Raw genomic sequence first — 13,037 nt, 5'->3', positions numbered from 1 at the left:
GTGCTATTACCCGACTCCTGGTTTTTTGTTTTTTTTTTAAATCATTGTTGTGGTTATTATTATTGTTGTTACTGATGTCATTGTTGTTGGATAGGACAGACAGAAATGGAGAGGATGGAGAGAAAGATAGACATCTGCAGACTGGCTTTACTGCTTGTGAAGCGACTCCCCTGCAAGTGGGGAGCTGGGGCCTCAAACCAGGATCCTTAGGCCAGTCCTTGCACTTTGCACCATGTGTTTTTAACCCATTGCGCTACTGCCATCCCCCCACAATTTAATTTATTGATGACAATTACTAGACATTCCTTCTGACTAATGATTATTAAAAGCTTTGAATTAGCACTAAGTCATTACAGTTCATTTTTTGAACTAAAGTTCATGCTTTATACTATCGAAATGCTTTCTTTTATCCTAGTTTCTTAGCAAAAGCATTTGATTGTCAAAAGTTCGGTATTTATAGCCCTAGCAAGGAATATACAGACAGTGCCTAACCTATAAGCTGACTTAAACTCTTTCAAACTTTATGATGGTGTGAAAGCTCACTAGAAACTGTACTTTGAGATTTGAGTTAAGGCATTAGACCTACCAGCTCAGTACAGCAGCAGCTCATGAAGTGTATGGAATATTGAACCCTCGGTTGTAAATAGGCTTTGTGATAAATTTGCCCCCAATTGGTCGCTTCACGGGCTGTGAAGCAGGTCTGCAGGTGTCTATCTCTCTCCCTCCCCCGTCTCCTCCTCTCTTGATTTCTCTCTGTCCTATCCAACAACAACAGCAATGACAACAATAATAATAACGACGACAACAAGGGCAGCCAAATTGGGAAAATGGCCAACAGAAACAGTGGATTCATAGTGCAGGCACTGAACCCCAGCAGTAACCCTGGATAACAACAAGAAAAAAAATTGCCCCCAACCATAGGTTGTAAGTGTTCTAAGTTTAACTGTACCTGATCTAAGCACCTTTAAGATAAGCCAGGCAAAGATGATATGCGGTTGCAGTTGTTTAGGCATATTCAGTGCATTTTCAGTTTAGGATATTTTTCACTTAACCCCATTGCAAGTTAAGAAAGATATACTAAGAAAGGTCATCTGACAATCAAAGACCCCTACAGCAGTGGAGAATACTTGTCACTGGAATTCTTCAAACTAAGTGTCTCTCTACTTAAGTACATCTTTGCCCTGAGTAATCTGAATGGGTGAAAGTTTAGAGTAGATAGCCTTGGAATCTCCTGTTAGTTTTCTTTCTAAGATTCTGCATTACATAGTGAAGATGTATTTGCTTGAAGCTCATGGTATGGTGGCTTTTAGCCCATGGCCAAGGTTTCTGCTCAGGTCTCCTCCCACTTTCTTCCCGCCATCCCCCCAGCACCCTGTCCACCATAGCAGCTTCTCTCTGAGACTACTGTGCTTTCTCCAGACCCTTTATGGAAGTCCCTCCTCTATTTCCTAAGGCTTCATTCAGTCTTACTTTGTCCTCTGTGCTTCACTGTAGTTCTGATAAAATCTAGCTCATTTTATACCACGCTGCCCCCTCACTTCAGTGTCTGACCTAGTACTTTGTTGTGACTGCATTATATTCTTGAAATTAAATAAAACAGCAACCAGGTTTAACCCCCAACATCACCTTATGCCTTATTTGAGCAATTTTCTTTTTTTTTTTTAATATTTATTTATTTATTCCCTTTTGTTGCCCTTGTTGTTTTATTGTTGTAGTTATTATTGTTGTTGTCATTGTTGGATAGGACAGAGAGAAATGGAGAGAGGAGGGGAAGACAGAGAGGAGGAGAGAAAGACAGACACCTGCAGACCTGCTTCACCGCCTGTGAAGCGACTCCCCTGCAGGTGGGGAGCCGGGGTTCGAACCAGGATCCTTATGCCGGTCCTTATGCTTTGTGCCACCTGCGCTTAACCCGCTGCGCTACAGCCCAACTCCCTATTTGAGCAATTTTCTCTGGCCTCTTTATTCACTTATAATTTCTCTCTCTCTCTTTTTGGGAGAAAAAACAAATTTTATTTTTTAATTTTATGCTTCAGATTCATGTATGTACCTAAAGCACTAAACCTGACAGGGTGTTCGTAATGTTGTCAAGGTGGTCATGTAAGAAACTTTACACTTTGCACAGGTGGTCCCCTAGGTTGCACTTTATCACTGATAGACTAGCATGAAAACACTAGTAGGTCACAAAAATGAGTGAAATCCGAAGTCTTAAGTTTGGAGCATCCTTTAATAGTTAAGCCTTTGAGCATAGGTGAGAAAAGTTATAGTCCCAAACTCCATTTCCTATCTCTTAAAAATGGGAATTTTTAGTAGCTTTTCCCATTAACTTATAGCCAGATTCTAGCATACATGCATATACTGCATATACTGGATATACTGGCACTTGAAGCACAAAGGCAAACTTTGGGACCTCTAAAATTAGACCATAGTATAAAGAATCCATGGTTCTTATACTCGGTAAATCCATACTAAAATAGTCTTATTTCTTCTTTTTTAAAATTTATTTTCCCTTTTGTTGACCTTTTTTTAATTGTTGTTGCAGTTATTGTTGTTGTTATTTTTTTAAATATTTATTTATTTTCCCTTTTTGTTGCCCTTATTGTTTTTCATTGTTGTAGTAGTTATTATTGTCGTTGTTGATGTCGTCATTGTTGGATAGGACAGAGAGAAATGGAGAGAGGAGGGGAAGACAGAGAGGGGGAGAGAAAGACACCTGCAGACCTACTTCACCATCTGTGAAGTCACCCCCCTGCTGGTGGGGAGCCGGGGGCTCAAACTGGGATCCTTATGCCAGTCCTTGGGTTTTGCACCACATGAGCTTAACCCGCTGCGCTACCGCCCGACTCCCATTGCTGTTGTTATTGATGTCATCATTGTTAGATAGGACAGAGAGAAATGGACAGGGCGAGAGAAAGATAGACACCTGTGGACCGGCTTCACTGCTAGTGAAGCGACTCCCCTGCAAATGGGGAGCTGGGTGCTCAAACCGGCATCCTTAAGCCGGTCCTTGCTTCATGCCACATGGGCTTAACCCGCTGCACTGCCGCCCGACTCCCTATTGTTGTGGTTATTATTATTGTGGTTGTTATTGCTGTCATTGTTGTTGGATAGGACAGAGAAATGGAGAAAGGAGGGGAAGACAGAGATGGGGAGAGAAAGACACCTGCAGACCTGGTTCACCACTTTAGTCTTATTTCTGTAAGATAAATGCCAACAAATTTTTACATATATTTACATGGCTCTTTCAATTGGTAGTTTAAAAGGTCCACATTATAAAATTCCCTACCTTAAGCAACCTCTGCACGATGGCTTAAGGTCAGATCACTGTCAAATAGCTTGTGCAGTGCTATCATACAAAAATATTTTTTGAAAGCTACTTGTACAGAAAAGACTGTATGTGAGTGCTTTGAAATAAGAAGTTGTGGAATAGGGGACTGGGTGGTGGTGTAGCGGGTTAAGTGCACATGGTACAAAATGCAAGGACTGGCATAAGGATCCTGGTTCGAGCTCCTGGCTCCCCACCTGCAGGGTGGTGGCTTGACAAGCAGTGAAGCAGGTCTTTAGATGTCTTTCTCTCCCCCTCTCTGTCTTCCCCTCCTCTTGATTTCTCTCTGTCCTGTCCAACAACAATAACAATAACAACAAGGGCCACAAAAATGGGGAAAATGGCCTCCAGGAGCAGTGAATTCAAGGTACAGGCACCAAGCCCCAGTAATAACCCTGGAGGCAAAATAAAATAAATAAATAAATAAATATAATAGTTGTGGAATAGTGGAGTAGGTAGGGACTTTGACATTATTCAATGTGACTTCCATTCATAGTTTCACTAAGAAGGTGACTGACTGGGCACTGGCAGAGCTGGGGCCTGGGCCTTCAGGCTCTTATGCTGATGTAGTCACCTTCCTTATATGCCACTCATGGCCCACTCAAAACTGCTTAGAAGAGCAAATTCAAGTTTGATTTAAGACATGATTTGAGAAGATAGTCATTCTGAGAATTTTTAGAGGCCTTCCCTCCCCTCCACTTCTTAATGTAAGGAATGCAGTTGAAACTTTGTTAAGTCATTATGGCTAGATTCTGCTAGTGTCTTTTGAGACAGGCTATTATCATTTGCTTCGTTTGATGGCTTGTTGTTGAGACAGGCTCAGTAAAGCACTTAGGAGATTAAGAGTTCTGCAGCTGGAATAAATAACTAGGCAAGGTACCCATTCGTCCACGTGACACATCAGACTCCAGTAATGACATTGTAGGGAAAGCTGACCAGTAAACAGCTGTGACTAGAATCAGACATACTGCTGCAGATCTAGGGGTCCACCTTGTCCAGAACTAAGCAGAGAACATCAGATACAACGCTGAAGAAAAGGACAGGGTGAGCAGCAAACAGCAGTTGTAGAAATAGTATTAGCATGAGGAATATATTGGGGGAGGAGGCAGGCAGTGGTGCACCTGTTTGAACACAATAATTACAGTGCACAGGCATCCACAGGCATCCAGGTTCAAGCCCCTGGTCCCCACCTGCAGGAGAAAAGCATGAGTGGTAAGGCAGGGCTGCAACTGTCACTCTGTCTCTTTCCCTCTCCATCTCCCCCACCCCTCAACTTCTTTCTGTCTCCATTTAATAATAAATAAATAAAATTTTTTTTCTTTTATTTTACTTACTTATTTTGCCTCCAGGGTTATCTCTTGGGCTTAGTGCCTACACTATGAATCCATTGATCCTGGACGCCATTTTTTCCATTTTTATTGCCTTTACTGTTGTTATTATTCTTGTTGTTATTGTTCTTATTGCTGGATAGGACAGAGAGAAATCAAGAAAGGAGGGGAAAAGACCAAGAAAGGAGAGAAAGATAGGGTCTTGAACCGGGATTCTTATGACAGTCCTTGCACTTTGCACCTTGTGCACTTAACCCACTGTGCTACTGCCCGGCCCCCAATAAAAGTATTTTTTAAAATAATAAAGATAAAAAATGAGCTAAATCTTGGCTTTTGTCTTGCAGATGATTTTAGATTTGCTGTCATTTTGGTACTTCGCCCCCAGGTCCCCAAGCCCCCAGTCTGTCTTACAGGTTGGCAGTATCAAGGCCTTGCAGTTTTTTTTTCTGGATCTGCCAGTAAAGCAGAAGCAGATAAAGGCTGTTTGCTGTGAGCCAGCAACTATCTCATGTGGTGGTGGACTTGGACACTTTGTCGAGGTGGCATATTCTGTGATTTCTCACCTGAAGTGTTGCTTCTTTGACACTCACCCATCTGCATTTCCACATGTTGGCTTACCCTGTTTGTACAGCCTCGAATGCCCCTGAGCTGGGTTTGAATCGTCTCATTCTTCCGTGCCCAGCTGCTACTCCTGGTGTCTTCCACATTGTGAGGATGTGTGTAGGAAAGCTTACCCACTAGGCTTAAAGATAAATGCAGGTGGGAGGGTAGAAGTAAAATGTGCAAACCCAGGGGTTGGGTGGTAGCGCAGCGGGTTCAGCGCAGGTGGCGCAAAGTGCAAGGACTGGCATAAGGATCCCAGTTTGAGCCCCCAGCTCCCCACCTGCATGGAGGTCACTTCACAGGCGGTGAAGCAGGTCTGCAGGTGTCTGTCTTCTCTCCCCACCTCTGTCTTCCCCTCCTCTCTCCATTTCTCTCTGTCCTATCCAATAACAACAACATCAATAACAACAACATTAATAACAACAAGAGCAACAAGGGCAACAAAAATGGGGGGAAAATAGCCTCCAGGGCCAGTGGATTCGTGCACAGAGTCCCAGCAATAACCCTAGAGGCAAAATTAAAAAATAAATAAAAAGTGCAAAAAATTTTTTTAAAAAGTGCAGGGTCCATGACTGACTCTCCCTCCCACTTTTTTTTCTTTTTTATTTAAGAAAGGATTAATTAACAAAACCATAGGGTAGGAGGGGTACAATTCCACACAATTCCCACCACCCAATCTCCATATCCTACCCCCTCCCCTGATAGCTTTCCCATTCTCTATCCCTCTGGGAGCATAGACCCAGGATCATTGTGGGTTGCAGAAGGTGGAAGGTCTGGCTTCTGTAATTGCTTCCCCGCTGAACATGGGCGTTGACTGGTTGGTCCATACTCCCAGTCTGCCTCTCTCTTTCCCTAGTAGGGTGGGTCTCTGGGGAAGCAGAGCTCCAGGACACATTGGTGGGGTCTTCAGTCCAGGGAAGCCTGGCCAGCATCCTGATGGCATCCTGGAACTTGGTGACTGAAAAGAGAGTTAACATACGAAGCCAAACAAATTGTTGAGCAATCATGGATCCAAAGCTTGGAATAGTGGAGAGGAAGTGTTAGGGGGGTACTCACTGCAAACTCTAGTGTACTTCTGCTTTCAGGTATATATTTTGCAGTAGTTTACGGATACGTGTGAACATATGCTCTCTCTCACAGAACCTGGTGTATACCTAGGTTTTGGGACTTTGTTAGAAAGTGAACCACCTGAGATGGAATTAGAGTATACTATGAAAGGAAAGGTCTCACCTGAGTAATGAAGCTGAAGGGTTGTCATTCCACACGTGAAGTCTCTGGATACATTCTGAGGTGAAGCATGTTGAGGTGGCAATCGTTGCATTGGTTAGGTTGTGATCGGCAGATGCAATATTATTTGATATGGATTGGGAGATGCATACGGGAAAGTGGGCCCTATACAATGGTTCTAGGACTGGGGGAAGTAGAGGCTCTATAGTGGAGATGTGAGGTTCCTGCTGTCTTAGGGTTCAAAAAGACAATGGATAGTTAATGTTATCATCACATTATTTGTTAATTGGGTTAACTTTGAAAAGTCCTTTTGTTAGGGTTTGCTGTACAGTACCCACTAGCTTGTATATAGCTGTGCTATTGGTTGCTTCTGATCTACTTGGTCTAGGCTTTTGAGAGAGTCTGCATATCAGTTACACTGCCTATATATTAAAAAGATTCAGTTTGTGTTTTGAAAAACTTCGAGACATACAATTAATTTTCCCCCTCTTGTATTAATTAACTAGTGATTTATATGACTACATTTTACTAGGAGTGTACATAAACACCATTCCCACCACCAAAAGACTGTGACCCATCCATCCCACCCACTCCCACCCACCACTGTCCCAGGAAGCTGCATGTCTACCGCTCACCACAGGGTTTTTACTTTGGTGCCCTACTTCCCTCCCACTTTCAACGGTGACTTTGGACACTTTGTTTAACCTCTCAGAGCCTCTATTTCTTTTTCCTTATGTATAAGTTGCAATTGTGATTCCAGTGTTACAGAACTATTGTGAGGAGTAATTGAGTTCATCCAGGTAAAGCATTCAGTACAAGATTGGCCATAGTAAATGCAGACTCTCACTACAGTTAATTACCCACCTTTTAGCTTTGAGAGATAGAGTAAGCTGTTTGTTTGTTTCTCCTCTCATTGCAGCTTTTGGATTGCTTTGGGATTCCTGTGTTGATGGCTCTCTCGTGGTTTATTCTCTACTCGAGATACCGAGTGATCCACTTCATCTCTGTGGCTGTCTGTCTGCTGGGTGTGGGGACAATGGTTGGTGCAGACATATTAGCAGGAAGGGAAGACAACTCAGGTAAGACTGTGCTACTTGTTTCTGGTTACATGAAAGAATATTGCTGATGTTTTTTTGCTATTTGACAATGATAAAGGCAGAAAGCATGTCCTACTTACCTTTATTTTTTTCTGTCTTCAGGATTATTGTTGGGGTTGCTGCCTGTATAACTACTGCTTCCAGCAGACTGTTATTACTATTATTATTGTTAGAGGGTAAGAGACAGAGGGAGGGAGATAAAGAGTAGAGACATGTGGTCAGGGAGGTGGCGCAGTGGATGAAGCATTGGATTCTCAACCATGAGGTCCCAAGTTCAATCCCCGGCAGCACGTGTGCCAGAGTGATGTCTGGTTCTTTCCTCTTATCTCTCTCATGAATAAATAAATAAATAAATTCTTTTAAAAAAATAATAAAGAAGGAGGTCGGGCGGTAGCACAGCAGGTTAAGTGCACGTGGCACAAGGTGCAAGGACTGGCGTAAGGATCCCGGTTCAACCCCAGTTCAACCCCGGCTCCCCACCTGCAGGGGAGTCACTTCACAAGTGGTGAAGTAGGTCTACAGGTGTCTATCTTTCTCTCCCCCCTCTGTCTTCCCCTCCTCTCTCCATTTCTCTCTGTCCTATCCAACAACGAATGACATCAACAACAATAAGAATAGCCACAACAAGGCTACAGCAACAAGGGCAACAAAAAGGGGAGAAATGGCCTCCAGGAGCAGTGGATTCATGTTGCAGGCACTGAGCCCCAGCAGTAACCCTGGAGGTAAAAAGTAAGCGAATAAATAAATAAATAAATAAATAGGAGAGACACCACATTGCTTCTCCATTTCTCCATTGCTTGTGAAGTTTCAGCCATGCAGGTGATTTTATGTGATGCCAAATGGCATAAACCTGGGTCATTGTGCATGGTGAGGTTTGAACCAGATGAGTCATCTCTGGGCCCAGTGGTTAACTGTCTTTTAAATTCCCCCCACCCACCACCCCAGCACTGCAAAGCTCTGGCTGATGGTGCTGTGAAGAATTGAACCTGTAATTTCAGAGCCTCAGCATGAAAGTCTTTTTCTCTCTCCCTCACCTTTAAACATTATTTTTAAAAGTACCTATTTCTGTAATGTTGTAGCCACTTCCACAAAACAGTTTTGGTGTTTCTGCCTGCCCACAGTTCTCACTTTTTTTTTGCTTCACTAACTATTTTGTTTGATGAGTTATTTCTAGATCATTCAGGAGATGACTCACCTGGTAAACTTTGCTATATGCAACCTCAGGTTTGAGCCCCCAGCCATAACATGGGAGCAGCTACACAGGGGAAACTTGATGAGTGGTGGAGCAGTGCTGTAGTGTCTCTCTTCTCTGTTTCTTTCTCCATTTCTCCCCCCCATCTCTCTCCCTCCCTGTTTCTCACCCTCAAATAAATAAATAAATAAATGTATATAGTTCACTAGAAATAGTAGAATTATATAGATATAGAGCCCCAGCAATAAATCTGGTGGGGGGGGGGAGAAATTCCCCATGTCCAGCAAAGAAGCAATTACAAAACTCCACCTTCTGTACTCCAAAAAGACTTTTGGTCCATATTCCCAGAGAGGGAGAGTGTTAAGAGAAGATGACCAGAGGGCTCTGAAACCCAATTCCATCAGAATCCAGAGAGAGAAACAAAAGAAAGACATTTGGAAGTAGTAATAGGTGTAAGAGTGACTTAGAAAGGCAAGACCATAGAAAAATTGGGCAAAAATACTTAGAGACAATAGTTATAGAAATAATAGTCAACCCATTTCTTTCTTGGGAGAACCGCTGCAATTTCCAGTGGAGGGAATGGGGACACAGAACTCTGTTTTTTAATCAGAGTACTGCTCAGCTCTGGCTTAATTAAGGTGATGCTAGTGATTGAACCTGGGTCTTCAAAGTCTTTGGCATGAAAGCTTTTTTGCATAACAACTATGCTGTCTCCCCAGTGGGACACAGAACTCTGGTGGTGGGAATGGTGTGGAACTGTTCCCCTGTTATCTTGTAATTTTGTAAACCAGTATTAAATCACTAGTTAAAAAGTGAAAAAAAATTCAGTCACTGTAGACTTTGATGTTCACTGGGCCAAAGTTCAGACCTTTGAGACTATCAGATTTAATAAGGTATATGAATCAATCTACATGTGACTTCAACATCTCCTTTAAGAGAGAAACAACTTGTGTTGCTAGCTTCCTTCTTCAGTTTTCAATAACTCCATTAATTTCTCATATCATATATCCATTTTCTGAGACACTACTTTATAGGATTTGTTATTTGTTGTCATTTCCACTCATTTAATTTCCTGAGGAGTCTTTAAACTTGTAGAAACCAGGGTTCCTAATTCTGTAAAATTTTATTTAAATGAGCATGAGTTGGATAAATCGGAAGCATTCTGGAGTAACCTCTCCCACTGACCAGGCTTTTGTGTGTGTGTGTGTATGTGTGTGTGTATCCTGTCTTCCTGTAGGAAGTGATGTTCTGATTGGTGACATCTTGGTCCTTCTTGGGGCTTCCCTCTATGCTGTTTCTAACGTGTGTGAAGAATACATCGTGAAGAAACTGAGCAGACAGGAATTTTTAGGAATGGTGGGCCTCTTTGGAACAGCTATCAGTGGCATACAGTTGTAAGATTTTCAATTTTTCCTTCACAAGTTAAGCAAATACAGTGCTACTGTTCATGGATTATTTGGCCCAAAAACACATTTAAAATTAGTAACTTGATAAAAAATCTACTAGAAGACTGTTGAAGCCTTGTTGTTTTGTATGTACGTGGCCTTTAGGGTCCTGCTTACTAGATGGTTCTTTCCATTAAATGTTAACTTCCAACTAAAAGGAAAAGTCTAGTGTCATGTTTTCTTCCAATAGTATTTGATACTTCTAAATAACTCAAACAGGTGTTTATGGATTTTTAAAATAAAAGTTAGTTACTTTTATATCTTAAGAAAAGATCAGGGAGTTGGGCGATAGCACAACAAGTAAAGCGCAGGTGGTGCAGAGCACAAGGACCAGCATAAGGATCCCAGTTCAAGCCCTCGGCTCTCCACCTGTAGGGGAGTTGCTTCACAAACTGTGAAGCAAGTCTGCAGGTGCAAGTCTTTCTCTCTCCTCTCTGTCTTCCCCTCCTCTCTCCATTTCTCTCTGTCCTATCCAACAACAACGACATCAATAACTGCAATAATTAAAAAACAAGGGCAACAAAAGGGAATAAATACATAAATATTTAAAAAAAAGTTCAGAAGTGAGCATGATTCTGTACCTTAGCTTATAAGACACTGAAAATTAGTATTCAGCTCCCTCTCTGACCTCTTGTTTTAATCTTAGGTTGATTGTGGAATATAAGGATATTGCCAGCATTCACTGGGACTGGAAAATTGGTAAGTATATAAGTAATACGCATTTTGTTCAATATTCTTCCTCTGACCAAAACACTTATCATGAAATAACTTCATTTTAAAAGTAGGCAGGCCAAGTTATTAAATCACAGAGTAATCCAAATACACAGGAAGCAATAGTGGTTTGCATTAAGCTTTCTCCTAGAACTTGTAAAGGTGCCTCCATAGAAGTTAATTCTTAATCTTTACCTTATAAATAGCCATTCTTTTCTAGGAATTCTGAACTGGACTGCCCTTTGCTCACAGTAATTTTCAATTAGATCTATATCTTTAGTCCCTGTACCTCTTGTGAAGGTTGTATACTGAGTGTAATTTGTGAAGTATTAACTTGAACAATCTGATAGTGTATCTTCACCCACCACTTTCCACTGTACCTCCACTTACATCTGCACAAATAAATGACATAGAAGAAAGCAGTGGTGGCACAGTTAGGAAAGATGGGAGTCTTAGTGTTGAGTGGAGAGAAGTTAAATTGTACATGAATTTTCACTCTGTGTACCATGCTTGGATACTCTAATTATAAACTAAAACTTGGATTGCCTGAGTAGATAGGTGTCCAACATATGTACATGTGTTCATGCTTGGTGTGAGAGTTAGATTGGAGATGCAATTATGCAGCAGATAATGCTGAACAGTTTGCACCCGCAGGACTAGCTCTGTTATAAAAATAATTGTTATATTGTACTCTCTGGGAGCTCTGAAAGTAAGGAGATAAACAGGATATAATGAACTCAACTGCTTTTGATGCCCTCAAAGTAGTTTATTCAAACCCCAGTTATACAAATCACAGCCTAGCAACCAGGTGAAAATAGACAAAAGGTAATGAGTCACTTTTCTTGATATTGATTCTGCTTTTATTGACCTCATCATAAATAGCACTCTGCCCTCATTGGATAAGAGGAGATAAGAGCTGTGGACTCAGTCACTTCAGAAGCAAGAGTTTATGGCCAGTTGGATTTCTGAAATCCTTCATCTAATCACATCACAATAATTTCTCCCCATGCAGCATTATGTATCTCTCCTGCAATACTGACTGTTGAGAAAGGGTTCTATAGATAGTATGTTAAAGCAGCTGCAATTTAGTGTGGCAGCCCAGACCTTTAGCACTTTTACCTTCTGATGTCTTCTAATAATAGATACCCAATTTTTTTCACAGCTCTGCTATTTGTGGCATTTGCACTTTGCATGTTTTGCCTATACAGCTTCATGCCATTGGTAATTAAAGTCACAAGTGCCACTTCTGTCAACCTGGGTATCCTGACAGCTGATCTCTATAGCCTATTCTTTGGACTCTTTCTGTTTGGCTATAAGGTAAGCAAATAGATTGTATTCAAACAAGAATGCTTTCTTGCTGCAAAAGACAGAACAAGTTTCTTTAGAGCTTAGATTAAAAAATAAAAGCAGAAATTAGGTAGTTATCATTCCTTCAGTTACTATTCCTCTGTTTGAAACTGCTTCAAGTAAGAATTGCTCTTTCAAAGTTTTTCTAGAGGGTTTTAACTTTTGGTATGTCTCAGTAAACTCAGGTATAGACATGCTAACAGACATTAACAGTCAGTTCCAGAGTTACTATTGGCATTGAGGGATTAGGCTAGGCATTCTTGAGTTTTTCTGTTCACTGGCTTTGACCTGATACTTAGGCAAAGCATCTGCAGTTCCTGGTGTAGAGAAAAGGGAAAGATACATTAGTGCGGGGCTAGCTTCGCGGGCAGGAGACAGACGACCAGGGACTCATGGCTGAACTGGGAAGCAGTATCTCGTTTATTAATCAGATACATCGTTTATTAAGCAGATACATCGTTTATTAATCAGATACATCGCCTTCTCTTCACCGGAAGTGGTAAGGGAAAGGAAATGACTAGGAGAGGGGGCGGAGCAAAAAAAGAGTGTGAACAGAACATAGAAAGCTTCCATCTAACCAGTGGGGATTAAACCAGTACCCTGCAGGCAGGGCAGGACCCAGGTAAAACAGTGATTATGTAAATAGACCACAGCCTCAAGCAGTGTAACAGAAGGGGTCTTAGAAGCAGAATTTAGAAACATACCAACACATTAGTTGCATGGAGTAGTTGTCTTTGATGGTAATAGTATATTTGGAAGGAG

General features: G+C 41.6%; 1 protein-coding gene across 6 annotated transcripts in view; it reads left to right on the top strand.

The window, feature by feature from the left end:
• The window catches only part of SLC35F2 (solute carrier family 35 member F2), a 99,068-nt gene that overhangs the window by 73,145 nt on the left and 12,886 nt on the right, over positions 1 to 13,037 (top strand). For all 6 annotated transcript variants that reach the window (XM_060179802.1, XM_060179798.1, XM_060179801.1 and 3 more), the window contains 4 exons: positions 7,403 to 7,562; positions 10,010 to 10,166; positions 10,864 to 10,916; positions 12,091 to 12,245. In XM_060179802.1, the coding sequence (XP_060035785.1) occupies positions 7,403 to 7,562; positions 10,010 to 10,166; positions 10,864 to 10,916; positions 12,091 to 12,245 (525 nt within the window). The remainder of the gene's footprint in view (positions 1 to 7,402; positions 7,563 to 10,009; positions 10,167 to 10,863; positions 10,917 to 12,090; positions 12,246 to 13,037) is intronic.

Source organism: Erinaceus europaeus, chromosome 20, assembly GCF_950295315.1.
Source record: "Erinaceus europaeus chromosome 20, mEriEur2.1, whole genome shotgun sequence".
Taxonomy (NCBI): Eukaryota; Metazoa; Chordata; class Mammalia; order Eulipotyphla; family Erinaceidae; genus Erinaceus; species Erinaceus europaeus.
This window is presented reverse-complemented; position numbering and strand designations above follow the sequence as displayed.